Source organism: Vidua macroura, chromosome 26 (genome assembly GCF_024509145.1).
Source record: "Vidua macroura isolate BioBank_ID:100142 chromosome 26, ASM2450914v1, whole genome shotgun sequence".
NCBI classification, from domain to species: Eukaryota; Metazoa; Chordata; class Aves; order Passeriformes; family Viduidae; genus Vidua; species Vidua macroura.
Window position 1 is genome coordinate 1607255 of NC_071596.1, and position 25634 is coordinate 1632888.

Below are 25634 nucleotides of genomic sequence, written 5' to 3' on the forward strand. Positions count from 1 at the left end.
CTGCAGGGAATGCTGAGGCCAGACCGCTCGTGTCACAAGTGATGCCAGGAGCTGCCACCCCTGTCCTGGCACTGTGGCACTGCCTGCAGTACCAGTGCCAGCTCCAGAATCCAGGACTAATGGAAAGCTCCTGGAAAGGCACACACAACCTCCCACTGCAGCTGGAGTGGCCACAGGCACAGCCAAGCGAGAGCAGTGCCTGTGGCCACACAGAAAGGGACCCATGGCCCTGGTGCTGCTCCTTTGGTGATGTTCTGGGCACCTAGGCAGGGCAGTGCCAGGTGGTGCCAGGCAGGACACAGCCAGAGCACGGCAGTGACCTCCCTCTATGATGGAGGACTTGTGGTGGCCCTGAGCCACCAGCAGTGCCTAAAGACCTGTCACTGGGTGCCCATAGTGAGGATGCCACGGCAGCAATGCCCATGGGCCACAGCGGTGATGCCAAGGCAGTGATGCTCACAGCAGCAAAGCTGGCAGTGGCAGTGCCAGAGCTGCAATGCCATGGTGGTGATGCCCATGGTGACATTGCACATGGAAATAACCCCACAATGATGACGTACACAGCAGTGGTGCCCAAAGTGGCACTGCGAACAGCAGCAACACCCATGGCAGTGATGCCATGGTGGGGATGTCCACAACGGCAAAGTCTGCAGTGGCTAGGCCAGTGGTAGCAATGCCGGCAGCAGTGATGCCACTGTGGTGGTGATACTCCTCGTGGCCTCAGACATGGTGGCAAGGTCACAGCACCAATGGCCACAGAGGTTACATCCACAGCAGCAATGTCCCACGGCAGTGATGCCACAGTGGCAATAAACATGATAGTGCCCACAGCAGCAATGCCCACAGGAGCAATAAACATGGCAGCAATGCCACGGTGGTGATGCCATGGTGGCAAGGCCCACGGCAGTGATGCCATGGTGGCAATGCCCTCAGCAGCGATGCCATGGCAGTGATGCCACAGCAGTGATGCCACGGCAGGGGCACCATGGCGGGGAGCCCACATCAGCAATGTCACGTCAGTGACAGCCACAATGGCCATGCCAGCACTGGCCATGCCCATGGCAATGCCCACGGTGATGCCATGGCGAGGGTGCCCGGGGCGAGGGCAGGAGGGTCCCCCCAGCAGCATCCCCGCTCTCACCTGTGCCTGATAGATACTCCCAGGATCCCTTGGTCCTAATCCCACGAAGGAACGGTTCGCAGGGGGCGTGCCTGGTGCAGAGTAGGCTGGGGAACAAATGAGAGCTCATTAACGGGGCTGCAGGTGGCACTGCCATTGTCCCCCCAGGGGCCAGGCCCGGCCCTCTCCCTGGCACTGCTGGGACGGAGCTCCCTGGCACCCGGTGCTGGCGAGCAGGCGACGTCCCTGGCTGTGACCTGATGGCAGGTGAATGGAGCCCAGGGGTGCTGCACCCAGGGCTGCTGTGCTCGGACGGTACCACCAGTGTTTTCGGGGTGATGACTGAGGCTGGAGGGGCGAGGTGCCCGGGGGTGCAGGCGCAGATGGTGCCCCTGGCTGTGCCCGCGCTGTGGCTTCTGGAGCTGAGCTGCCACGGGGAGAACAATGGCAGCCACCACTTCCACCTGGCCACGTCACCCTGCTGCCACCTCCATCCCTCAGCTGGGGATCCAGCAGTGAGACCTCCAGTCCTGCTGAGCTTCTGGGTTCAGCCCTGTTGGAAGCAGAGTGCTGCCAAGGGGAATGGGGGTTTGGAGCCAGCTGGGGACAGCCAGTGTCCTCCTAATGCATCCTTCCCTGAGCCTGCAGGAACTTTCACTCCTCTGTCCCTCCCCAAGGCTGTGACCCCATTATCAGCCAGGCCATCCCATGCTGTCCCTTCCAGATTGTCCAGGCTTTGGCTTCTCCATGCCATGGGGTCTCCACACCTGCTGACCAGCTGCTGGCAATCAGCCATGGCCCATGACCCAGGGACAATGGCTCGATCAGGCAGGGCTTGACTGTGTGGGGACACAGCAGACACTTGGCGTACCATGTCCCATGTGTACATCAGGATGGGAACAGGAACAAGCCCCTCATAGAGTGTGGCGACGGCACAGTGTCCCACCACTGCAGCACACACCCCCGTGCCAGTCTGGGGTGACACCAGCTCCCCTCTGGCTGTTGGGCCCAGCACCCAAAACCCTCCTGGCCAAGGCACTTATGGCCCCTGAGGTAGAGGAGAGGGCAAAGAGTTTGTCAGCCATCGTGGTAACAAGCTCCCAGGTGCCACCTGCCAAGGGCTCTGGGGGACCCGCACACAGTCCCTGCTCTGGTGTCACCTCACACCCCCAACAAGACCAGAATCTCCGGCGCCAAGGACCCCCATGGCAGCAAGAGTACACAGCCCACACAACACACCAGGCACACTGTCCCTAGTCCCAGTGCCACCCGCGTGCCAGCTGCTCCCCGTTCCCGGCAGCGCAGCCACCACCATGGTGGGATAAACAGACACAGAGAGGCCATGGCCTCCCCGATGGCACTGCCCACACTGAGGGTCTGGGCAGGACACTGGTTTGGAGAGCCCTGCCACGGCTCCACTCACGCTCAGAGGGACAAGGGGCTCGAGCTGGTCCCCGGGACCAGCACACAACCCCTTGGCTCAGTGGCCACAGCGGCCACCTGCCCAAACCCTGTCCACTCCGACCTGCCTGAGACCCAGCAAACTCATGGCGTGCCAGCTGCCGCCCTCTCCCCGGCTGCGGGGAGGCCACCTCCGCCAACATCCCCCCAGCACCGGGACAGGGGGACACCCTGGGGGGCTGCGAGAGGAGGGGGCCAGCCGGGCCGGGGAGCAGGGTGGGCGCCGCGGGTGCTTACTGGGTGATGTCGGCGAGGTCGTCCCTCCCTCGGAAGTTGTCGTGGTGGATTTGGTGTCAGGAGAGACGGCCAAGCGGGGCATGCCGGGGGGAGGTGGCGGCGCCAGCATCTGCGTGGGCAGGTAGTGGCTGGGCACTTTCACTTGACCACTTCCATTTAACTGGGGACAACACAGACAAAAAACAAACAGCACAAGCCATTAGGATGCACGCGCACACCAGCACGGCCAGGGAGCCCCGGGGACACCCCTGGCACAGGCACGGGGTGTCCCTCACTGCGGACATGAGTTTGGTGGGTCTCAGAGCAGCCCTGAACGGTCGGCGGTGGCAGCAGGCAGGAACTGACGGCGGGACAGGAGGGATTTGGGGGACTGTGGAGGCCATGCTCCATGGGGGACATTACCCACAGTGGCGCACGCTGGAGCTGGGAGCCCTTTCTACAGTGACAGGGGGGTCTCTGAAGCACTCCCTGGAGGGGTAGGGGCACCCAGAGCCTCCAAAGGCTCCTGCACCAGTGCTCCATGCCCAACCTGGCCGTGGGCTACTCCTGTTCTGGTGTCCATCGGCCCAGCACTGAGCCACTGCACAGGGTAACAGTGGCCATGCCCCTCACCCTGGCATCAGCCCCTGCTGGTGAGGGGAAACAGGAAAGTGGTGGGCAGAGGTCAGAGGGGGTCCCCAAGAGCTCTGCATCTGGGAGGACAAAGAGGGGCACAGGACAGTATGGGAGCAGGAACACCCCCAGGCTCTGGCTTTGGGTATGAAGGGTGCCCTTCATGGGGTATGTGGGGTGCTGGTGGGGTGGGGTGTGTTGTGTCTTGGGGGCTCTGGGTGTATGAGGTGATGGTTTGGGTGCTGCACGCGCTGGCTGCTGTGTGTGCACGGTGCTGGTTACACAAGTTGTTTGGTGATGGGAGCATGGGGTGTGGGGTGATGGGTGTGTGGGGTGTGTGGCGTCCCATGTCTGTGGGGTGCACTGGGTATGTGGGAGTGCAGGGCACTGCGGCAAGGGAAGGCCCACAGCAGCACAGTGTGGCTCTGCCACCCCTGCGGGGACACTGGGGACACGGGTACAGCTCCAGAGGAGCTGACGGGTCACCCGTGGGCTCTGCAGGTGGATGGGGCATGTCAAGCCCATCACTCTCCTGGATATGCTGGCGGACGGTGACTCCAGGAGATGGTCACGCACCCCTGGCAGACACCTTGCTCACCCCCAACACCCCAACACCGGCTGATGGCTCAGCCCCAGCGCCCCAACACCCACAGTGCCCCACGCTGGGCCAGGGCACTGCTCCTCCATCGCCGCAGACACGAGGTGCCAACGTGAGCCGGCACAGCAGCGCTCCTGAACCAACGCACGGCACGGCTGGAGCTCAGCCCCAGACAACACCCCGTCGGTGCCACCAGAAGACTCCGACCCCCCCGTGCGGCGGCAGAGGTGGCGGCGGCGCAGGTCCAGGGGACTCTCCTCGGGCAGCCCGGCGGGCAGCAGCCCCCGGTGCCCACGGACAAGGCTGCGTCCTTACCGGTCCGGGCTGCTGGTTGGACGGGTCGCAGGCCAACGAGACGAGATCCTTGAGCGGGTCCTGCGGGTTGAGATGAGGCGGGTACCGGATGGCCGTGTGCGGGAAGTAGGTGGAGGCCGTCTGGGGAAGGATGGAGGTGGTGGGGAAATGCAGCGCAGACGATGGGTGCGGGCTTCGGGTGATACCTGCGGGCGACAGCAAAAGGGGACACGCACCTGTGTCACTAGCTAGTGGCTGCCCCAGCCCCCCGACTGCTCAGCGCTCACTCTGTGCCTCGGTTTCCCTGGCAGGACACTCACCACTGTGCACAGCAATGACAGGACGGTGGTGCTGCGTGAAGCTGCTCAGCCGGGGCGAGGAGTCCTGGGGTGATGGGCTGTTGAAGGGGGACTTGTCCATCTCTGTCTTCTTCACAGTGGGGGAGATGCCTGGGGAAAGCAGTGTCCAACGTCAGGACCTGCCATGGGACCCCAAATCCCATGGCTGCTGCCATCTCAGTGCAGGCAAGGGGCACCCCGAGGTCAGGGTGGGCATGGGGAGGGTGGTGCTGTGAGCATGTGTCTGTGGCAGGACGGTGGGTACCTGTGGGGGCACCTCTGGGGGCACTGCTGTGTGCATGAATGTGTGTGCATGTGTGTAAGTGTTGTACCAGCAGAGCTCTGTACCTGTGTGTGTACACGCATAGCCATGCACAGGTGTGTGCTCCTGCAAGTGTGTGCATGCGGGTGCACGCAGCTCTGTGCGTGTGTGTCCCACCCTGGTGGGAGCCCTCATGGATGCCACTGTGACCCTGCAGCCCCCACATGGCAGCCACCTCCCCTGGCACATGGGGCTGGGGGCTACAGGAGCTCCTGGGGAGGCAGAGAGGTGCCGGCATGGGGGTGATCACCCCAGAGACCCCTGGCAGCAGCAGCTGCCCAGGTCCCCGAGGCCACTCCAGGGCATGGGGCTGAGCGGGGGGGTGGCAGGCACGTTAATCCCCTGCCGCCGTGGCTTTAGCTCTGGCCATTTGGCCCGGGTCTGGTAATGGGTTTAGCCCTTTCTCAGTCGGGTGTTAGGAGGATTTCCCAGAACATCCTGTACAGGATTGCCAAGCCCCTCTCCCCGCTGCCAAGGCTGAGGCCCCCACCAGCCACCCTTACCCCTGCCCGGGTCAGGCCACCAGCAGGGGACAGATGCCCTGGCACAGCTCCCTCCTGCCTCCATGCCACCATTTTGGGGAGGGGGCTGCACCTTCCCCAGGACCCCCCCTGCACCAGCCCCACGGGACAGGATGGGGTACAGTCCCTCCACACACAGGACACAGTTTGGGGGCTGGACCTGCATCCCCCAAACCCCCTTCCAACAGGATCGGTGCCTCTAGCCCTCCAGCCAGGCACCTCCAGGCTCTGGCAGGGCTAGGGGGCTGGTGTGGAGCCCACCCCACTGCTGGGGCAGGCAGGAGAAGAGCCAAGGGAGGAGGAAGAGAAGCAGCTTCTTTGCCTGCACCTCAGGGTGTGGGAGCTGCTGTGCCAGCCCTGCAGCATCGCTTTAATTAGCCCAGCCCCCCCTTTCTTAATGAACAGCTAATTGGGGCTTGTCTAGACAGGAAAGGGAAAAAAAAACACCAAGCCAGAAAGCTGTCCACAGTGATGTGGGGCTGGGGGAGCCGACTTGGGGCTGGGAGAGACTGGTGTGGGGCTGCCAGACCAGGCATGGGGCTGGAGGCTGGATTGGCCCTACAGAGAGAGCCTGTGTTGAAATGGGGGTCCCTGTAGCACCACCACAGCCCCCACAGAGTCCGGCCCAAAGTGGGGGGCCACAGACACACCTGGGCACCTACAGAAAGCCTGTGCCTAAATCAGGGGGGTTTGAGAGCAACCCCCCAGACTCCATGGAAAAGCAGCAGGGATGTTCTGCGGGACTTGAGGGTGGCACCGCAGCCCCCACAGCCAGTGTGTCCTGTGACCTTAAGGCCCATAGGGACACGGCATGGGCAGCGCCCAGATGGTCACAGGGGGTTCTGGCAGTGGTTTGCAGAATGCTGGGAGCAGGATGGGGGCCCCGGGGCACTGGAAGGGCACTGGTAAGGAGGTGGCACCTACCCCCTTCCATGTCTTCTGTCCAGTTGCGGCTGCTGCTGGTGGGGGAGTTGGAGGAGGTGTAGTACTCGCCCCCAGGGCTGGTGTCAATGTCGTCCTCCATGGACCCCGACTTGTGCCGTTTGCTCCTGGGGACAGGGAAGGGTCACAGGATCACGGTTTGGGTTGGAAAGGACCTTAAAGCTCATCCAGTGCCACCCCTGCCATGGCAGGGACACCTTCCACTATCCCAGGTCACTCCAAGCCCCATCCAACCTGGCCTTGGGCACTGCCAGGGATCCAGGGGCAGCCACAGCTGCTCTGGGCAACCTGTGCCAGGGCCTGCCCACCCTGCCAGGGAACAATTCCTGCCCAATATCCCATCTAACCCTGCCCTCTGGCAGTGGGAGCCATTCCCTCTTCTCCTGTCCCTCCATCCCTTGTCCAAGCTTCCTCTCCAGCTCTCTTGGAGCCCCTTTAAGCACTGGAAGGGGCTCTGAGGTCTCCCTGGAGTTTTCTTTTCTCCAGGCTGAACACCCCCAGCTCTCCCAGCTTGTCATGGGTCAGTGCCAGCCCGTGGCAGGACCTGACTCCCCCTCGCCTTCCCCACGGCTGTGCTTGGCTGGCCCCGGCACCGCCCTGGCACAGCCCTGCTGGCACCTACCCGCTGGAGGAGGTGCTGGGCAGTGTCCTCCTCATGCCGGTGCTGGAGGGGTTCAGGTCATAGGCCAGGTGGCCCTGCAGCTCCCCCAGGGAGAAGTTTGGCCCTGTGCCTGTCACCACCGGTGCTGCAGGGAGAGAGGGGGGGTTACTGGGGCTCAGTGGGGAGGGGGGGGGCTGTTGGGATGCTGCTGTGCCCAGGCAGCCGAGGGTCGGGCTGTGGCATCACAGTCACACTCACTTCGGGACACCTGGATGAGCTCGGTGACACTGAACACCCCCGAGGTGACGAAGCTTTCCTGGAAGTCTGTCGAATCTGTGTGGAAGAGAGGAGGGCATGCTGAGGGGGCAACAGGACCACCCCTCCCATCCTGCACTGCCTTGTGGCGATGCTTGAGGGCACCCCAAATCCCATCTGTCCCCCTCCTTAGCCTCCACTCCGCTCCCTGCTCCAGCAAGAGACCACCCCAATTGGTTGCCTCTGCTGAAGATGCCCTGGACCTGCTCAGTGCCTCTGTTTCTCTGTGGCTGAGAGTGCTGGCAGGGCTTGGGGCTGCACCCCCACCGTGGGACCTCCATGGCAGCTGCTGTCCCCAAGGGCTGCAGCCTCCATGGGACTCTGCTGGGTGTAGGACAAGGCTAAGGCTATGCTCAGCTCATTGCAGGGGCCAGGCAGTGGCTGGCAGTGGCTGGCAGCTTGACTGTATGTCACAGGCCCCCCTCCCCCACCATGGCAGGGACCCTGGGGACAGGCTGGGGTGTCCCTTGTCCTTTGCCCAAGCCCTGCCCGCTGCACTCACCCAGCGTGATGGGTTTGCTGTCCTCCTGGTCTGAGCCAATGCCTGTCCGGGGGCTGCTGCTCTGCTCTGCATCTGCAAGAGGCAAAGCCCCAGGGTGAGCCCCCCATGCCAGTGGCAGCCTCTGTGCCAGTGTGAGCCAGGGTTGCCACCAGCTGACTGCCCCTCCTTGCCTTGCTGGGGGAAACTGAGACATAGGCTGCCCAGCAGCTCTCACCACACAGCAGGGCCACCACCAAGCTGGCATGTCCCCAGCCACTGAGGAACAGACACCAACCAGCCCCCCTTGCCCTCCCCACCAGCGAGAGGAGCCCCACATGTAGGGTCTGGGCAGTGCTCCTTGCAGGAGGGGAACCCCAGTGCTGGGCTGGGTGATGCTCACCTGGCCCTGCTCCAGCCTCCTGCCTCCTCTCTTCTCTCCAGCCACAGCTGTGACCCAGTGCTGCCCCACCAGGCAGTGTCACTGCAGCATGGCACAACCTGTGGCACCTTGTCCTGCCTCTGCCCAGCTCCTGCAGGGCAGCAGGGCTTGGGACAGCACCTGCTCTGACCCCTGGAGCCCCGTCCAGCCTTGCTCCCTCTTGACTAAAAATATCCTGGCTCAGGTGCTGAGCTCAGTGGCCCCGGCACAGCCTGGCAGGCCCAGCCTGGCACAGCCTGGCACAGCCCAGACACTGAAATGAGGAGCATCCTTCCTCACCTGGCTGCTTCCAAAGCCCTTCCATAGCCTTTGCCATGTATTTCTTCCCCGTATTCCTTTTTCCCCCTGCTTCTCCATCCTCCTCCTCCCCCCACCCCTTGGCCTCCAGCATTTCCCTCTGGAAGCCTTGGCGGATGTCAGGAAAGGGCTGAGAAAATCCAAAAACACCAACAAAACCACGCAGCTGCAACTGCCAGCCCATGTGCCCGCCTTGAGATTTTTCCCTTTCTCCCTGTTTTTCTCCTCCTTTTTCTCCCCTCAAGTCCCTTGCACTCACATGTGGTTCCCAGACTGGTTGTCCTTGGTTGGGCAAGTTATCCATGTGGGCCCCATGCCACCTCCCACCCTGACACCTCTGTGTGCTGCCCATCAGGCAGGTTACCCATGGGGGCAGTGGGACTGTGCCATCTCCCAGCCTGACACCCCTGTGTGCCCACAGCCCCCTGGGACTGCTCAAGGCCGATGCCAAACCAGCCATTTTGTCTCCCTGCCCAGCTGCCGTGGTCCCCTCCACCCGTCCCGTGCCAGCCTGGCACCCCGCTGGCAGCGCCATGGCATCCTGCCCTGATGCTGCTCCCCACCACCATCCCCCCTGTGCCTGCACCCCTGGCTCCCTCCAAGCAGCCATTTTAGGGAGCAGAAACTCCCCCTGGAGACGGGCACAGGTTTTTTTTTTTCCCTTCCCTTCTCTACATTTCTCTTTTTCTAACCCTATTCCCCCATTTTGAAGCAGCTGCGTGCCCAAGTACTGGGTATGGGTGGTGGGAGCGAGCGGGGCACAAAGCAGCTGGGATGGGGGAGTGGCTGGGGACCCCCCCCCCCCCCCGCTCATCCACGGGCACCGTGGCCGGACACGGCCCCTCCTCGCCTCTAAAAACAACAAATCTGGCGGTGGCTCTGGAAGTGGTTAGCGTGGAGCCCGGCCAAGGCGCGGGACGGAGGCTGGCAGTCACAGCCTGAGGCCGGCCCGGCTCCCCACAGCCCCCCACCATGGCCTCAGGGCTCCCCGGGACCTCGATTGCCTCCCAGATGGCCCCACTTGCCCAATCCTGGCGAGCTTGGCCTCTGGGTAGCTCCCCAGGCAATGCCCTCGCCTGGTGCCTCTGAGGTGCCCAGCTGGGCTCAGCTCAGGGACCCCCACCACTCATCCTGAGGTGCCCCACATGGACCTTTGCCCGCACCAAACCACCCCGGCCTGGTCCCTGATCCCCCAGGGCACCCGGGAGGGCCATCATTAGCCCCGGGTGCCCCAGGTGGGCCCCACGTCCCTGTACCCCCACACCATCCCACGGCACCACCCTGACCCAGCACCGCCAGTGCCACCTCAGCGGCCCCTGCTGCTGAGGGACTCTGGGGACCTGTCCCCAGACCCAGCACTCTGCTTCCACCCACAGCAGCCCGAGCAGCAGCCGGGACTTTCCCCAGCTCGGAGGTTTGGCAGCAGGGCCGGCCCCTCCCTGGCCCCTCGTACCCGGGCTGATGGAGGCGGTGGGTGTGAGGCCGGGCCGGGGCTCGGCACCCCCGGCGCTCCCCGTAGCCGGGCGGGCGAGCTTGCCAGCAGATTTCTGGCTGCCTCCTCGGCGCGGGGCGGCCGGGCCAAGCGCTGCTCTCACCGCCATGTGACAGCCGCCTGCGCCGGCTGGCGCGCTAAAATGGCGAAGGGAGCCCCGGGTTCACGGGCCGTGCTCCCCACAAGGGGTGTTTTGGGGAGACTCCAAATCCAGGACCCAACAAGTGGCTCGACTGCACCACAGAGGAGGAAGAAGCCTGTAAAGCTCCCCCATGCCCCCGCTGCTTCGTTGATCCTGTGCCTTCCACCCTCCGGGAGGCCGGCATGGGGGATGGAAGTGGGATGGGGGTGGTCCTGCTGTCAAATTGTGGGGAGCTCAGCGGGGAGGGGGTTCAGTGCCGGGGTCGTCTCCGGCGAGGCAGAGGAGAGTGCTCAGTGCCCAAACAGGTCGATCCAATCTCTTTTAAAAATAGCCAAGTGTGTGTCCGGGGGGGCGCGGGCTGCCTGGGCTCCGGGCCGCGCTGGCAGCCTGGCCCCGTGCCACCCATTGAATTACGGATCCCGCACCCCGGCCCCGCTGGCTGGCACGGTGCCCCCGGGCCCCAAGCGACACCCGCCCGCGGTCTCAGCGCGTGGGAACGACCCCCGGGCAGCAGGGCCGGCCCTGGGGGGTGTCACTGCAGGCCGGGTGCCCCCCGGGGCTGGCGCAGCTGCGGGAGAGCCCTGGCTCGGTGCCCGAGCGCTGACGGTAACAGGGCACGGTGTTACCGGCAGCGGCGCAGGCGCAGAGGCTGGAGGATGCCGGGGGCTGGGGGAGCTGCTGGCGCCGGTGTGAGCAGTCCCAGCCCCACATCGAGGGCAGCTGCCTTCCCCCTTTTCCCCAGCTCTGCCAGACGAGGGCAGCGGATGGGAGAGGGTTCAGCATGCTTCTGTCCTGTGCCTCAGTTTCCCTTGGGGTTGGCTGGGGGGGGAACTGCCCTCCTGCCTCATGTTCCTTACGTCCTCAGGTGTCACTGCACTCCTCCGGCTGGCCATGGCGACACGTGGACCAGTAGGGCCCGGAGTGAACAGCCTGCTCAGGATGGAAAACCCCTGGAGACCGGAGGGAGCCAATGTGCCGTGGGGCAGATCCCACTGCAAGGGCTGGGGCGAGCGAGGCTGCCGGAGGGTGTGATTTGGGGGCCCTGCCCTGTCAGACCCCCAGAACTCCTCATCCCAGTCTCACAGTGACCCCCAGGTCCGAGTGGCACTGCCCATCGCACTGCCCGTCCCACTGTCCATCCCTCTGCCGCCGGGCTGGGGTGGCCCTTACATAAACCCGGAACAGTCCTGCTTGTGTAACCTCCTTTATATAATAGCCTGAACCGCCGCGTGTGCCGGGTAAATCCTGGCTGAGCCGGGCCGGCTGGCGCGCCGGGGCGCGGGACCCCCCCCCCCCCCCCCAGCTCCTGACAGCGCCCCGCCATGCCCGGAGCGCTGCGGGGCCGCGGGGTGAGGCGGCTCTGCTGGGCCTTGGCCACCAGCGCTGCGGGGGCGGCAGCTTCTCCTCCCCCTGCCGAGCGGAGCCCCGGGGAGGTCCTGGCCGGAGGCATCCCCCGAGGTGGCGGGGCGGTGGCGGGGGGGACGGACGCGCCCCGCTGCCACGTACGCCGGCCGCGGCCAGCTGGCCCGGGCGGGAGCCTGGGAGGCGCGAGCACGTTGGCCGGCGGCTGCAAGCGAGCGGCGCTGGGAGCGAGCGGGTTTGTCCTCGGCCGACCCCGGCCGGCACGGGGAGATGGCAGCGGCCGGGGGGAACCCCCCCAGGAGGGCGGCGCGGCCGCCCCCTCGCTCAGCCCTGCCAGGCCTGGGCTCCATCCAGGGCTGCCGGCGTCCGCGGAGGCGAGCAGGGACAGATGGCAGCAGGGAAAGGGATGGGGAGAGCGGGACAGACAAAGGGAAGGCTGAGGAGCCCCCCCTTCCCTGGGACTCTCCCCTGCGGGGTGCTGGCATGCAGCCCCTGCGCCCTGGGCTGGGAGTACCTGGGGGCGCAGCTGCAGGGAGGAGGTGGGAGAGAGGAGAGACGGATGGGAGAGGGAAAGGAGAGAAAGGAAGGGAGGGAGGGAGAAAGGAAGGAAGAAATTAAGGTGGAGAGGAAGGGAAAGGAAAAGGGATAGGGAAAGGGAAATATGCTGCCACTATCTTTCTGCCCCACCAATTCCAGCCCCGTGGCAGACATAGCTCCACAGCACAGCCAGCCTCCCCCCTCCGAGTCCGATGCACCCCACACCATGGCCCCTCCGATGCTCCCCCAAAACCAGCCCCTGCACCACCACCACGCAGGGCTGAGGCAGCAGTTTTCAAACCCTTCCCCAGGACTGGCCAAGACCCCAGTGTAGGAGCCAGTGTGACAGGGGACCGTCCCCATGCCCCAACTGGCAGTGCCAACCCTGATCGGGGGTGTAGGGGCACACCGGGGGCTTGCCGGCGTCTGTTCCCTCTCTCCCGTGGCCACGGGCGGGAGGGAGCACCGTGGGCATCTGCCGCCCCAGCTGTCCCTTGCCAGCGCAGCACGAAGCCGGGCACCTGGCCAGGATGGCAACTGCGGCCTCGGGGAGGGCACGGCGCTTGCCAGCGCGGGGGGACGGCGGGTGGCGAGGGCGGGGGACGGCAGGTGCTCGTGAGAGGAGCTCGCTCATCTTTTATTCATCGGGTGCCTAACGGTGCGCGGAACCACTCTGGCCCCTTGTCCCCTCCGGCGGCACAGGACGTGGCACTCCGTGCCAGGTCCCCGGCAGGCACCGCTCACGCTGCCGGGGCGGCAGGGCTGAGCACGGCGCAGCTCGCTTCAGCGGTGACGCGAGGCCGGGGCTGGCAGCGGGCACTGCGGGGAAGCCGTCCGGCTCCGGCACGCCGCCGGCTCGGCGCACTGCGGGAGAGCCGGGGAAGCCCTGACCTCCCCAAGGTCGCCGGCACATCGATCCGGAGAGCTCGAGCACATGGAAACTGCTCCGGCCGTGCCAGCGCCAGGCTCGCAGCGGGGCCGGGCCCAGGAGCAGCGGCACCCCGGGCAGTGACGCTGCAGAAGACAGGGGTGGCGGGGGGGGGGTGGCACCCTGGGGAGCCGCCTTCCATCCCGGTTCTGCAGCACGCAGCCCTGGGGCCAGAAACCCAGCCCCCGTGGATTCTCTGCTGTCTCATATCCTTGTGCCCTTTCCCCAGGGGTTTCCTCCTGGACTTGTTGGGCTCTGCCTACCTCGTTCCCCTCAACCCCGGTCTCCCTGGCTGTTTGGCTGGGAGTAGAGACACCGGGAACAGAGGGAGGGTTTGCTCGTGTTCATCTGTGTGCTGGGGGGTTCTCCTGCCTGCCTGCCCGCCGGTGCCCAGCTCTGCGACTGACAGATCCCAAATATTGTGAACCCCATCAATCTTCTCATGACCCTGGCGATAAATATTTGCGCGGGGGCTGGCGGAGCGGCGGTGCCCAGGGAAACGCCTGCCCCTCCATCTGGAGGGGCTGAGCAGACGCTTGGCACGGCCGGCCTGGCACGGCCGCAGCGCGCCTGGGACGAGAGCCCTGGCACGGGCTCCCCGGCAGATTGGTGCCATCTGCCTCGCGCCGCACCCAGCGGTGAGGCTGGTGGGGGGAGATAAGGGGCTGCCAGGTGGTGGGAGACGCAGATGCTGGCACAGCGCGGGGGTCCCTGCCTCCCCCCAGGTGCTGTCCACTGGCGGCGGCATGGCCAGGGCCAGGAGCTCGATGCCACCCTGGGGCCCACTGCCTGCTTGCCCTGGGCACCCATCTGCTCCCACCCTGCTTGGCCTGGGGGCTCAGCCAAGGGGCACTGCCAGGAAAAGCTCACTGCAGGGCAGAGCCTGGACCCCCTGCCCTGCTGAGCATGACGGCTGGGGAGGGGGCTGTAGAGAAGCTCAGAGGGTGTGAGGAGCCAGCACTGTCCCTGTTTTGCCTCTCCCTGGCTCTGGGGGCCTGGGTGGGGTCCAAGGATGGGGGCTACCAGCATGGGGATACAAGGATACATAGATGGGGCTGCAGGGATGGAGGTACCACGGTGAGAGAGCAGCAAGGGAACCCATGGAGGTGGGGAGCACCGGTGGGAGGGTGCAGGGAGGGGGGCACTGTCCCCCCCAGACTGGCTGCTGCCGACAGGAGCTGCTGGGAGGAATCTTTCTGTAATGCTCCGAAGGTCCTGGCACCATCGGCTGGGGAGATTGATTACCATTTTACTGCAATGCTTTTGACTTTCACCAGCGACCTCCGAGCTCCCCCCAGCCCCCCCGCCCCCCCCCCCCCCCGCCGCACACCCAGCTCTGGGCTGCAGCGCCGTCCCCTCCCCCACTGCAGTGTGCACAGCCCAGCCCTCACCCAGCCCCGCACTCATCCCGCACCCATCCTGCATCCAGCCCTGCTTCCATCCTGCATTCAGCCTGCATTCAGCCCTGCTCCTATCCTCTATCCATCCTGCATCCAGCCCTGCTCACATCCAGCACTCATCCTTCAGCAAACCCTGCTCCAATCCCGCACCCATCCTGATCCTATCCTGCCCGAAAGGTACCGGGGGTGGCGGTTGCAGGGCTGGGTGCAGGATGAGAGCAGGGCCGGTGCTGCTCTGGGGAGGACCCAGGCGCCTGGCACTCCTTGCACCCCACGGCCACCCCCGGGGCCAGCAGGGCTGGGACGGGACTTCCCCGCATCCTGGCACAAGTCCTGCCTCAGTTTGCCCACCCGGGGGCACGGAAAGCCGAGGACAGGGGGAAGAGCCGAGGGGCAGAGCTCGCCTTTGACATGGGCTCGGGGGGGGGCCGTCCGGGCGCTCAGCCCCTGCCAAGGCTGCCCCAGACCGCGGGTGGGGAGCGCAGGGCCGGGGGCTCCTCCGTTCCCCCTCCCCGGCGTTGCCAGAGCAGCGGCTGGGAAATTGTGCTGACACCGGCAAAACCGGGCGGCGGGGGCGGGGGAGCGCGGGCGCACGTGCTCGGGCTGATAACGGTGCTGCGGGGGCTGCGGGGAGCCCGGACCGCCCGGCCGGGGGGGCCCTGCGCGGGACAGACCCTCCCAGCCCCCTGCCTTTGAGGCTGGGGATGCTGCGGGCGGCGCGGGGGAGCGGGCAGGCGGGTGTGAGGAGGCAGGAGAGGGCAGGAGCGGGCAGGCAGGAGGGAGGAGGCAGAATCAGGCAGGAGGGGGCAGGTAAGAACGGGCAGTGTGCCGGGCAGGAGCAGGTAGGAGGGAGCAGGAGGGCAGCATGTCGGGCGGGGAGAAGCAGACTGATCCCACAAAGGCTGCGGTGCAGTGATCCCCGGCCCCCCCGGAGCGCTGTCAGCAGCCTGGCCATGCTATGCAGGGTCCCATCGATGTGGTGGTTTCTTCCCTGCCTCAGTTTCCCCACCAAGGTGGGAGGCTGGAGACCCCTCCCATCAGCCACAGCCTGACAGAACATGCCCACCGTGGGCTGGGACCAAGCCATGCTGAGCACCCAGCACCCTGCAGCACTCCAGGGGTCCCACGCTATTGCTCCTGGCCCATGCTGGTCCCCCTTAACCAGGGCCAGAGCGACCTTAACAGTGAAAGTGAGAGGCTGCCAGGCCTTATCAGAGAGTATTTACAGCCGCTGTGTTCCCAATTAGACAGTCAGGTGACTGTGGCTGCTGGGGACCCAGACACTGGGGTCAAGGTCGCCAGTGGAGGGGCGGGGGGTGGGAGAGGGGCAGCCACCTCCTGGGGACAGCAGCTGGACACAGCATGCCCAGGGAGGCTGCCGGCACGGCACCCCAGTGAGGCACACCAGGTGCCAATGGGGACCCGTTGCAGAGGCTGTGGGGGTTCTGGTCCCTGCCTTCAGCTTGGCCATTGTAGGGCTCCCAGTCCAGCATCAGGGTGCTCCCAGTTCAGCCCAGTCCAGGGTACTCCAGCCCAGTGTGGTACTACACCTCCGGCTGAGCCAGCACAAGGTGCCCCCAGTCCAGCCCAGTATGCAGCAACCCCAGCACAGTCAGTACAGGGTGCCCCCCATTACGGCATGCAGCGCCCCAGTTCAGCCCAGTACGGCCATGTCTCAGCCCAGTACATGACACCCCATTCCCTGCCCAGGTGCACAGGACACCCACAGCCCCCAGCCTGCGCCCTGGGCCCCCCATGACCAGCAGAGCACCCACCTTTCCCAGTGCCCTGCTGGGTCCCTTGGTGCCACGGAGCGGGCGTGTCACGTGCGTGGGCACAGGTGCTGGCAGCACACGTGCTCACACACCAGGGACACGGCTGGGCAGGCAGGTCCTGGCTGCACACGCGTGTACAACCACGGATGTGCCCCAGGCCAGCCCAGGGTCCCGCCTGGGCCCTGGGGCAGGGTCTGGCCCTGGCTATTCCCTGCTCAAAGCTGTACTCCACTTTTCCCCAAAGCCACGAGGGCCTAGTAGTCCTGCCAAACCCCTTCCCTGGGTAGTGGGGGAGGTCACATGCTCGCTCTGCCTCAGTTTCCCCAGTGACACCCAGCATAGCCCACGGATGGCTGGGCAGAGCGTGTGCCCACCATGATTCACAACACTGGCACCTGATTTGCTGGCACTGCTGGCACCACAGTGGGCTCTGTGGTATCACTGTCTGTCATGGGCTCTGGCCAGTACCAGGCAAAGAGCCACAGCCCCACGTTCCCCCTGCTGTTGTGCTGATGAGGGTAGGCTCACAGGGCCAGGGGACATCACCTCATGCTGTGGGCATGGGCAGGAGGTGCTGCCAGGAAGGGCCCAGTATCCTGCTACCCCCACACACCTGGGTAGCCTGGCCTGGCCAGAGGTGGGCATGAGACCCTTGATTGCCCCTAGGGCTATGAGTCACAGATCCTGCTGTCTGTGAACCCACCCTGTGCAGCAGCCCAGCCCTCAGCCGGGCTAACACAGCATCTCCCCTGGCTCCTCACACACCTGGCAGGGTCTGTGGGGGACCCCAGCTGCTGGCAGCGTGTCTGTGCCAGCAGGTCACCAGCCAGGGACAACAAACCTGCCCAGGTAAAATCCCTACATATGAGCTTCCCCTTCCCAGCATACGGGGACGTGACGTGAGGTGGTAGTGAGGACAATGACTCAGGGACCCAAACTGAGACCTGCTGCCTGCCCTGCATGCCATGACTCAGTTTCCCCCTTCTGACTGACGGCTTTGAGAGCAGGTTTGACCCTCCTTGCTGGAATGAAAGCAGCCTATTCTCCCAGCAAGTCCTTGGCACCCCCAGGCAGGTGAAGGGCCAGGACAAGCATCCCCTCGGGGCACAGCAGGAGCTGCCCCCACCAACGTTATTGCTGTGCCCTGTCCAGCCAGCCTTGCTGCCCCGTCCCTGCTCTGGTTGGCACCCTAGTCCATGGCAAATGGGCACTGCTGGACCTCTTCCAGCTTCAGCCCTTGGGGATGCACCAGGAACAGGCTGCCCCTTCCCTGCCCGGGCTGCCCAGCCACTCCTCTCAGCTAGGCACACGATGTGGGGTTAGCTCTGGGTTTAACCCCCAAAACTCCATGCTGGGAATGCCCAGAGACAGGAGCATCCTCAGGGACCTTTGTGTGCTCCTGCTCCTGGGCAGCTGGGATCAGTTCTGGCTGGGGGAGAGGGGCTAGGGTGGGGGGCACCCACCCGAGAAGCAATTTGGAGAGGGAAGCACTGCAAGGTCTGCAATGGGAAAGGTGTTGGGGAACAGTGTCCCCAGCTGGAGATGGGGATGGGACAGATGGGGAGGGAAAGCCAAAACAAACCGTCCAGATCTGGCTGTGGCAGGGCACAGCCAGGCTCTGCCCTGCAGGCACACGAGCACCCACCTCTCTCACGGACGAAGTACGCCAGGTAGAGGTCGAGCTCCTTGACAGAGACGCTGATGTGGTGGGGCTGGACGCAGAGGATGGGGTTGGTGCACTGGCCCGCCTTGACCAGGCGCTCACCGTCGGTGCTCTCCAGCGGGATCCCTTTGAAGAGGATGACCATGACCAGGTCCAGCCGCCACACCTTGTCTGCCTGCCGCAGGCAGTCGATGCGGCGCATCTTGCCTTTCTGGTCGGGGTTGGAGAGGACGCAGCACGAGGGCTTCTTGCCCGTGATGGAGAGCACGAAGTCCTCGCGGCACTCGGGCCGGATGTCCTTGCGCAGCTTGGCCAGGAGGCGCGAGGCCCATTTCTGCTTCACCTCCGGCTTCTCGCTCAGCAACTCGTCCTTCACCGCCCTCTCCTCATCCTTCGTCATCCTCTTCTCATGCTTCTTGAAATACTTGCGCTTGCGGGCCTGCAGGTTGAACCAGGTGTAGGCAAAGGCCCTGACGTGGGGGAGCAGCGCCTCAATGAAGGGGTGGAACTCATCCTGTGGGAGCAGAGGGACAGGGGGTCACTCCTGGCTGAGTCCCTCCAAGCTCCCTCCCCAGGTGGCTGTGGAGCCCTGGGGACTTGCCAGGCTCATTCCCACTGGGCTGCATTCCAGTGCAACCAGAATAAAAAGCTGTGGCAGAGGCACATGCCCACCAGGATTGGGGATCCTCTCACCACACAGCGAGGTTATCCCCATTCCAGCAGACCTCCATAAATCCCGCTGGCTGCAGTTTTCCCAGGCCAACAACCTGCATGGAGTGGCTGGGCAATACTGGAGCCAGTGCCATAAAGGGACAGGATTCTGCATAAGGTCGGCCACCTCAGCAGCACCCGGACCCTCTCCCCTTTGCAGGATCTGCTCCCACCAGGTGCAGAAATCCCACCTGAAATCCCAGCTGACACTGAGCCCACCAGAGCCGCTGTGCTGGCGTCAGGCGCTGCCAGACCGCAACACCCCAGTGCCGGGTCCCCCATGCCTGCAGCATGCCGGGTGCTCCCACTCGAGCTGTGGGTGCCTTGGACCTCTCCACTCCCTCTGGACCAGTGAGAAACTCCCCCAGTTCGCCCCAGTTGCAGCCAGCCCGGCGGCTGGCGCCTGGCCCGGCACACAAGACGTGCACTGACTGCCTTTTTCCATTTGGTGAGCGCTGCTGGATGAGTCCAGCCCCAAAAAGAAAACAAGGAAAATGCATCCCCATCCCTGGCCCCTCCTTCCCGCATCCCTTTTTTTTTTTTTCCAATTTGGAAAATCAGTGCTTCCTGGCTGGGGGCCCACAACCCCACCATGGGATGGAAAGGTGTTGGGAGCCTTCCTGGTGGAGGAGCAGCACAGCTTGGAAAGCAGCAGGCAGAGGGTTGAACATCCCTGTGTCCAGCCAGGGCAGCACCAAGCTGGTCCCCAAGGACAGGATTTGGCCCTTAGGGTCCCTCATGACTGTGGGGAGGAGGAGGAGGAGGAGGAGGGAGCTCAGCTGGATTCCTGCTGCAGAGTGTCAGGGCTGAGAGGGGGGGTGGCCGGTGACAACTGACACTGCCATGCCACAGGGTCATGCCTGGGGAGGGTGCCAAGGGCAAGTGCTGCTCTGAGGTGAGGAGGTGGCCACGGGCAGGACCTGGGAAAGGACAGAGCTGTGGCTGTGGGATGGAGCGAGCGCTCCAGATCTGGCCCCACTCATCCCAGAGCAGCGATGCCATTCCCTGGCGAAGCAGCTGTGTCCCAGAGTAACCCTGCCTGGAGGGAACAATGTCCCCTGAAACAGGCTCCCAGCAAGGATCGGCCCCATACAGACCCTGCTAACTCCCACTTGTTCCCAAGATCAGCACAGATCCCATTAACTCTAAATCTGCTCCCTCAGCACAAAGCCTGACAACAGCAAGTGTGAGTCCCTGGGTGTCCCCTGAACCAGTGACCCCTACACAGACATCCCAGTGCAGACCCCACTGTCCCTGAACCCAGCACAGACACCAGTAACTGCCAGCCCCCGGCACAGCCCCACTAACCCCCCAAAAGTCTGCACACACAGATCCTTCCTCATGGGACAGACCCTGCCACCTCTGGGGGCCACCAGCCCCTCTCTGGACAAAAAGCTGTGGCCCCACAGGTGTCCCTCCCATGCCCAACAAGGGACGGGGGACTGTCCCCTCACTGGGGAGCCCGTTGTACCCATAGGGACCCAAATCTGCAGGCAAACCCATCCTAACCTTGGGGAGCCGTCCCTGCCCAGGGGATTCATCCTGCCAGAGGAATCCCTCTTTGCATGGAGGACCCGACTCTGCCTGGGGAACCTGTCCCCACCGGCTGCTCACGGGGCCACCACAGGGTCTGGTTCCCTCTTCCCTCCCCAGCAGCAGCCGCTAATTCAGTGCAGCTGGGTAAGGGCTGGGCATGTGTCTTAAATCAGGGAAGAAGGTCAAAGAAAAGTAAGACAGGAGCCGAAAAAAGCAGCAGTGAGTTCCAAAAACAATACTTGGCCGGGGCGGTGGGCGGCTGATCTTCCTTGGTGGCCGGTTATTCAGACAAGCCCGACAAATTGCTGCCATCCCCTGGCCCCGCCACCCTCCCCAGGCAGCCGGCAGCAGGGCTGGCCGCAGGGCCGGGGGGACACCGCGCCATTGTCCCCATCCCTGATCTTCCGCTTGGGGAGTGCCACCCCAGACACCACTGCAGGGAAGCGTGGCAGGAACCAGGTTATCCGGGTTGGGTTGGGTGAGGCAGCACCCTCGGGTGCTGCTTGTGCTCCTTGTGGGGGCCGGGGGCTGCTCGGCTCTCTGCCTCGGCACGGCAGCAGCAAACCCCAGGTTCTGTGCCCTCCCCCACCACGGTGCCGAGAATTCGCAGCTCTCACTTGGACCCACAACCGAAACCCTCCAAAAACCCGCTGTGTGCAGAATCCCCTGCAGCCCTCGGTGACCCCGAAGCCATCGCAGCCCCCCCGACTTCCCCGGGATTACGGCAGGCCGGGAGCTGCACCCAAAGCCAATCAGCCCCTCGCCAACTTTCCCTCCCGCCCGGCTTAACCCGCGCCGCGATGCCGCGGTTAAGCCGCTTTAGCAGGGCAGGCGAGGGCGGCTGGGGGGCATCAGGACAAGCACACGGCAGTGGCTGCTATGGGGGCTGAGGGGACACGCTAAAGGACGTGGGGACCGTCCCCAGCCGTGCAGGGGTGCACACCATCCCGGCTGGCACCAGCCGGCTTCGCACTGGATCCACTCGGGAAGGCAGAGGCAGGGATGCACTGTCTGTCTGTCCCAGTCCCAGATTCCCAGCTCAGCAGCCTGAGTGCCGGCAAAAGACTGGTTAAGTGTTTCTCCTGCTGTTTTTCCTTTGCGGGGCTGGGAAGCAGAGACGTGCTGCAATACCCCAGACGAGGCTGCTCCCGGGGCATTTCCGGATGGGAATCTGGCAGCAGAGCCTGCGCTTGGGCCTCATCCAACCCAGGCTTGTAAAGCCCTGCAACCCAGGCAGGAGCACGCCTGCGCCGGGTGCTGCCGGCCCTGCTCTGGGCCCCCCTGCACCCCCTTTCCAGGGGCTGCTGGAGCACTGGCTTTCCATGCCAGGTGCTGTGAGGGGAAACTGAGGCACGGGTCAAGTCCGGCTCTGTCTTGCGGTGGAGTGGGGAGAGGAAGGAGGGACACTCTGTGTGGAGCTGGGTGTGCCATGGAGGATTAACTCCTGTGCAGCCCACAGTTTGGCAGCGCCAGGGATTGGGAAGGGGCACAGCTGAGGTGCTGCCTCTTCTGGGGCTCTGCACTCCGGGGACAGGGGAGATGCTCCGTGCCACGCAGGGACACGGCACCTGGCACGGGCAGCGCGGCATGGGCTGGCCACCCTCCGAGCATCCTCCGCTCCAGCGCCTTGTCCAAACAGGTCGGGCTCAGTGAAACAGCCTGAATTTTCCTATGAAAAAAACCCGTTTCCTCAGGAAATTCCCGAGCAGTTTTCACGGGGGAGGCGCTGGGGTGAGGGGCAGAGGAGGAGGAGCGGGACAGGAGGGGTCAGACACCTCGGCGATTTGTCTTACTCCTCACCAGCATGGCCTCGGCTGCGGAGAGGAGCGGGATGCCATCCCCACCATGGTCAGGGTGCGATGCGGGACAGCCTCACTGCATGGCAGCCCTGCAGGGACCACACAGGGTTTACTCCATGAAAGGATGCTCAGCCGCCCCTCCAGCAGCCGCACACCTCCGAACCGCTGCCGGCTCCCACGGCCGCCGCTCCTGCCAGGTCCTGCTCCCCGCGGCCCTACGAGCCCGGGCAGGGGCTGGCAAGTCGGGCGCCAGGCTCCGTGCCCCCATGGGAAGCCTTGGCGTGGTGGCAAGGGGGGATACGACTACAGAGGTTCCGATAATCCTGAAAATCCTGGTACCTTAAAAGGGCACAGCGGGGACTTGCTTTCTCCTCATCAGAGCCCGCAGATGTCCTTAGCATGGACTGGAGCCTCCGGTAGCCGCTTATAACTGTTCACCGAAGCGGCTCTGGGTAATGAGTTAACCTGGTAATGAGACCTGTTGCCGAGACAGATGCAAATGATTGGGAAGTGCTCATTAGAGGGGATGGAAGGAGGCACTTAGGCCCTGAAAGGCACCCAGCCCTTCCCGGGGCCGCCCTGCACCCTATTAGAGCCCATTTTGCAATAATTGCTCCAGAGGAGGAAATCTATTTGGATTCATCATAAAGTATTTATTAACAAGAGCTTATTCATAATTTTTGCTGCTCGCCGGTGTGGCGCGGCCGGGCGTCCCGGCCTGCTCTGCATCGGAACGCGTTTCCCCGGCCCGGAAAAGAGAGCGGCAGCGCTGCGCAGGGGCGGGGCAGCGAGGGGGCACGGGGGCAGCTGAGGCTCCCGGGGCAGGTACGAGCTGTGCAGGCCTTGCCTGTGCATACAGCTGCCCGTGGGGCAGAACACTCTGTTACAGCCGTGTTCCCCCCTAGCTCCTGGCTGACCCAGCCCCTCACTTGCAAAAGCCCTCCTTCAGCCCACACCGGGGCACAGAGCCTCGGTGCCCAGGGCATCTGGCTGGCACCACTGGTGCAGGTGCAGGTGAAGGCAGGACGCCATGCAGCCTCCCCGCAGTTTCTCTCTCCAGATCCTGTGGTTTCTTTCCCCCCAGAGCCAAGAGCATCCCCCAGCCAACACCCACGCATGGCTGGGGACTGGGTGGGCTGGGCTGTTCCCACTACGGGTTCTCGTGGAAGGGTGAGCACAGATGGGGCAGAGAGGGGCTCCCACCCCTCATTTACTGCCGCGATGCTCAGCCCCGCTCAGGATCAGCCCCGGAGGGGATGGGTGGGCTCGTACAGCCCCCGGTGCTCACCACTCACCCGGGACCACAGTGATCGCACACCCCTCACTGAGCCGCCCTGGGGTCCCCACACCTGGCGCTGCCCAAAACTGCCCCGCCTGGTCCTCTGAGCCACCCCGGAGCAGGCAGGTCCCCGCCGCCCCCGGGGCCGGGCCGGTGCCCACCTGCCCGCGCCTACGTACCAGGGCGGGAGCGGTGCCGGCGCTCGCCCTCACAGGTGCTACGGCTGCGAGCGGGGGCGCGGGGAGCGCGCCGAGGCCGCGGGTCACAGGAGGCCGCGGCGGCAGAGAACCTGCCAGTAGCTTTGGAAAACATCAGGAAGAAAAGCAGCTCTCTTGGCAGCCCCGGGCTCCGGTGCCAGCGCTGCCTGGGCCCCCGCCAGCCAGCACAGCCCGCCCTGCAGACAGCAGCTGGGGGTGGCCCAGGTGGGATGGAGCCGGAGGGGGCTTCTCCAGCAGCATGGTACGTGCCCCGACACCGTGCCCAGCACCGCCTCTGGTCTGCCTGCGTGCACCCCCACCCCAGCAACAACTGGCATTGCTGGTCCCCGGGTTTCCTAAATGCACCCCAAACTGGGGAGCAGCATGCCCAGCTTGCAGGGAGGGGTACTGATGCCCCAGGGATGTACCTGGTAGCAACACGGCTAGCACTGGGTGGTGGAGGAGCCAGGAGGGGTCTGCTGAGGGAGACTGGATTGTGTGAGAGCCCAAAGCCACTCGCTGCCTTCCTGGAGACTCACTTGGACTTCCCACGTGCCTCAGTTTCCTCAGGTGCCGTCTCTGTGCATCCCCTTTAGGGTTTGGGAGCCGACGGCTCAGCCACTTTCTCAGGGTGACCCCACTTGCCCCCAGGGTGAGGCGCTGCCTTTCCAAAAATAAGGAAACTGAGGCATGTCACCTGCCAGGCCAGCCCACAGAAGAGGCAGGATGCGATGGTGACTGCTGAGGTCTGAGAGAGGTCTGGAAGCAGCAGAGGGACCCAGCCCATGGCCAAGGAGATGCCCCCTTGTCCTGGGAAGCGTCCTGTGGCCAGCAGCACCAGAGCCACGTGGCTTCCCAGCCGAACCCCCCCCGGGGCTCCAAGGAAGGAAAATGTTTTATGGAACTGGAAAAAAAAAAAGCTTTGCCAACGGGTCCTGGCGCTGCTAGCTCCTCCGCCCTGCCCTGCGTCAGCGTGGGGCCCTGGGGGTGGCCCGTCCCCACCATCCCTGCTCCTGGCACACAGCAGAGGCTGCAGTGTCCGAGACCCAGCACCTTGCCCATCCCAGATCCCAGGGTCTTAGCCTGGGAGCTGCCGGGATGTGACCTGGGGACGGAATGTGTTCCCAGGCGCACAGAGGGAAACTGAGGCAGGATATGTGTTGGGGCTGGCAGCACCCTGTTCACTCTGGGGGGGGGCACCACCAAAAAAGGGTCCCTTCAGCCCCCCCGCACCGGGCCCAGGGCTCTGAGCCCAGCTTTAGCCCCTGACGCAGGAGGTTTTATTTCCCTCCCAACATATTTTTAGCCCTGCCTGCTTTGTCCTGGCCTTCCGAGGGGGATTAATCGTGCACCATTAAAGGTGTGGGGGTGCAGGGAGGTGTCCCCAGCTCCCTCCTGGAGGTGCCTGCTTGGGGGGATTGGCGCAGGGATATCTCTGCACCCCATGATGGGCAGTGCTGTGATGGGTTTGTGGGACTCACTCCGCTGCAAATCCAATCCTTGGATCAAGTCAGTGGTTAAAAATAGCCCCGGCCTTTTGCTGCGGAATTGGCGACCTCGCAGGAGGATCAGCCACCCCGGGGCCATAGAGGTGAAGAGTTCGTGGCCCCCCCGCAGCCCCAGTGCCTTTGCTGTGCCATGGATGTGTCAAAGGCTCAGCCCCTCCTCCAGGATCTCATCAGCTCCCTGAGTGCTCGGGACAGCCTGCCAGGACCCCCCACAGAGAGATGGAGAAACTGAGGCACGGGTGGTGCCTGAAGATCAAAGGGGCTGGGCTTGTCCCCAAAGGGTCAGCTCTGATCCTGGCCAGACCCTGCAAGCCGAGCACTGAAGGATGGGAGTAGTTCAACGGGGTGGAAGGGGAATGTTCATCCGCTTTCGGCAGCTCAGCAGAGCCTTCCTGGGCAAATTCAAAGGCTGAGCCCGGCTGGGTCCTATTTCGGGAGGGTTTTGGACGCCTCCCAAGTGACAGAAGTGGGTGGGGGCTGACCTGCACAAAGGGACTCTGTTTGGGATGCTGGGCTCGGCGGTGCCCGGCGCGGAGGCCGGTGGCTGTGGCCGGTCTCCTTGCTCCCCATGTGATGGGTCAGCAGCCTGGGCTGGGCAGGGGGCGAGTGCCCTCCTCCCGTGCCGGGTGTCGTTCCCCACCTGGATGTAAACTGAGGCCCGGGGTGGGACTGCCCTTGCCGTCCGGGTGCTGCTGTAACCGCTAAGTGACACTGCCATACCGCGGAG

The 25634-nt window shown here is 64.5% G+C and overlaps 1 protein-coding gene across 4 annotated transcripts in view; it reads right to left on the minus strand.

Moving 5' to 3' along the window:
- Nucleotides 1-25634, minus strand: part of NFIC (nuclear factor I C) — a 42447-nt gene that overhangs the window by 5366 nt on the left and 11447 nt on the right. For 2 of the 4 annotated variants that reach the window (XM_053999164.1, XM_053999162.1), the window contains exons 2-10: nt 17860-18391; nt 7864-7935; nt 7305-7379; nt 7068-7191; nt 6428-6552; nt 4643-4771; nt 4344-4528; nt 2819-2978; nt 1142-1227 (exon numbers count right to left, since the gene is read on the minus strand). In XM_053999164.1, the coding sequence (XP_053855139.1) occupies nt 1142-1227; nt 2819-2978; nt 4344-4528; nt 4643-4771; nt 6428-6552; nt 7068-7191; nt 7305-7379; nt 7864-7935; nt 17860-18391 (1488 nt within the window). The remainder of the gene's footprint in view (nt 1-1141; nt 1228-2818; nt 2979-4343; nt 4529-4642; nt 4772-6427; nt 6553-7067; nt 7192-7304; nt 7380-7863; nt 7936-17859; nt 18392-25634) is intronic. The other 2 variants (XM_053999165.1, XM_053999166.1) reach the window with 2 other exon arrangements.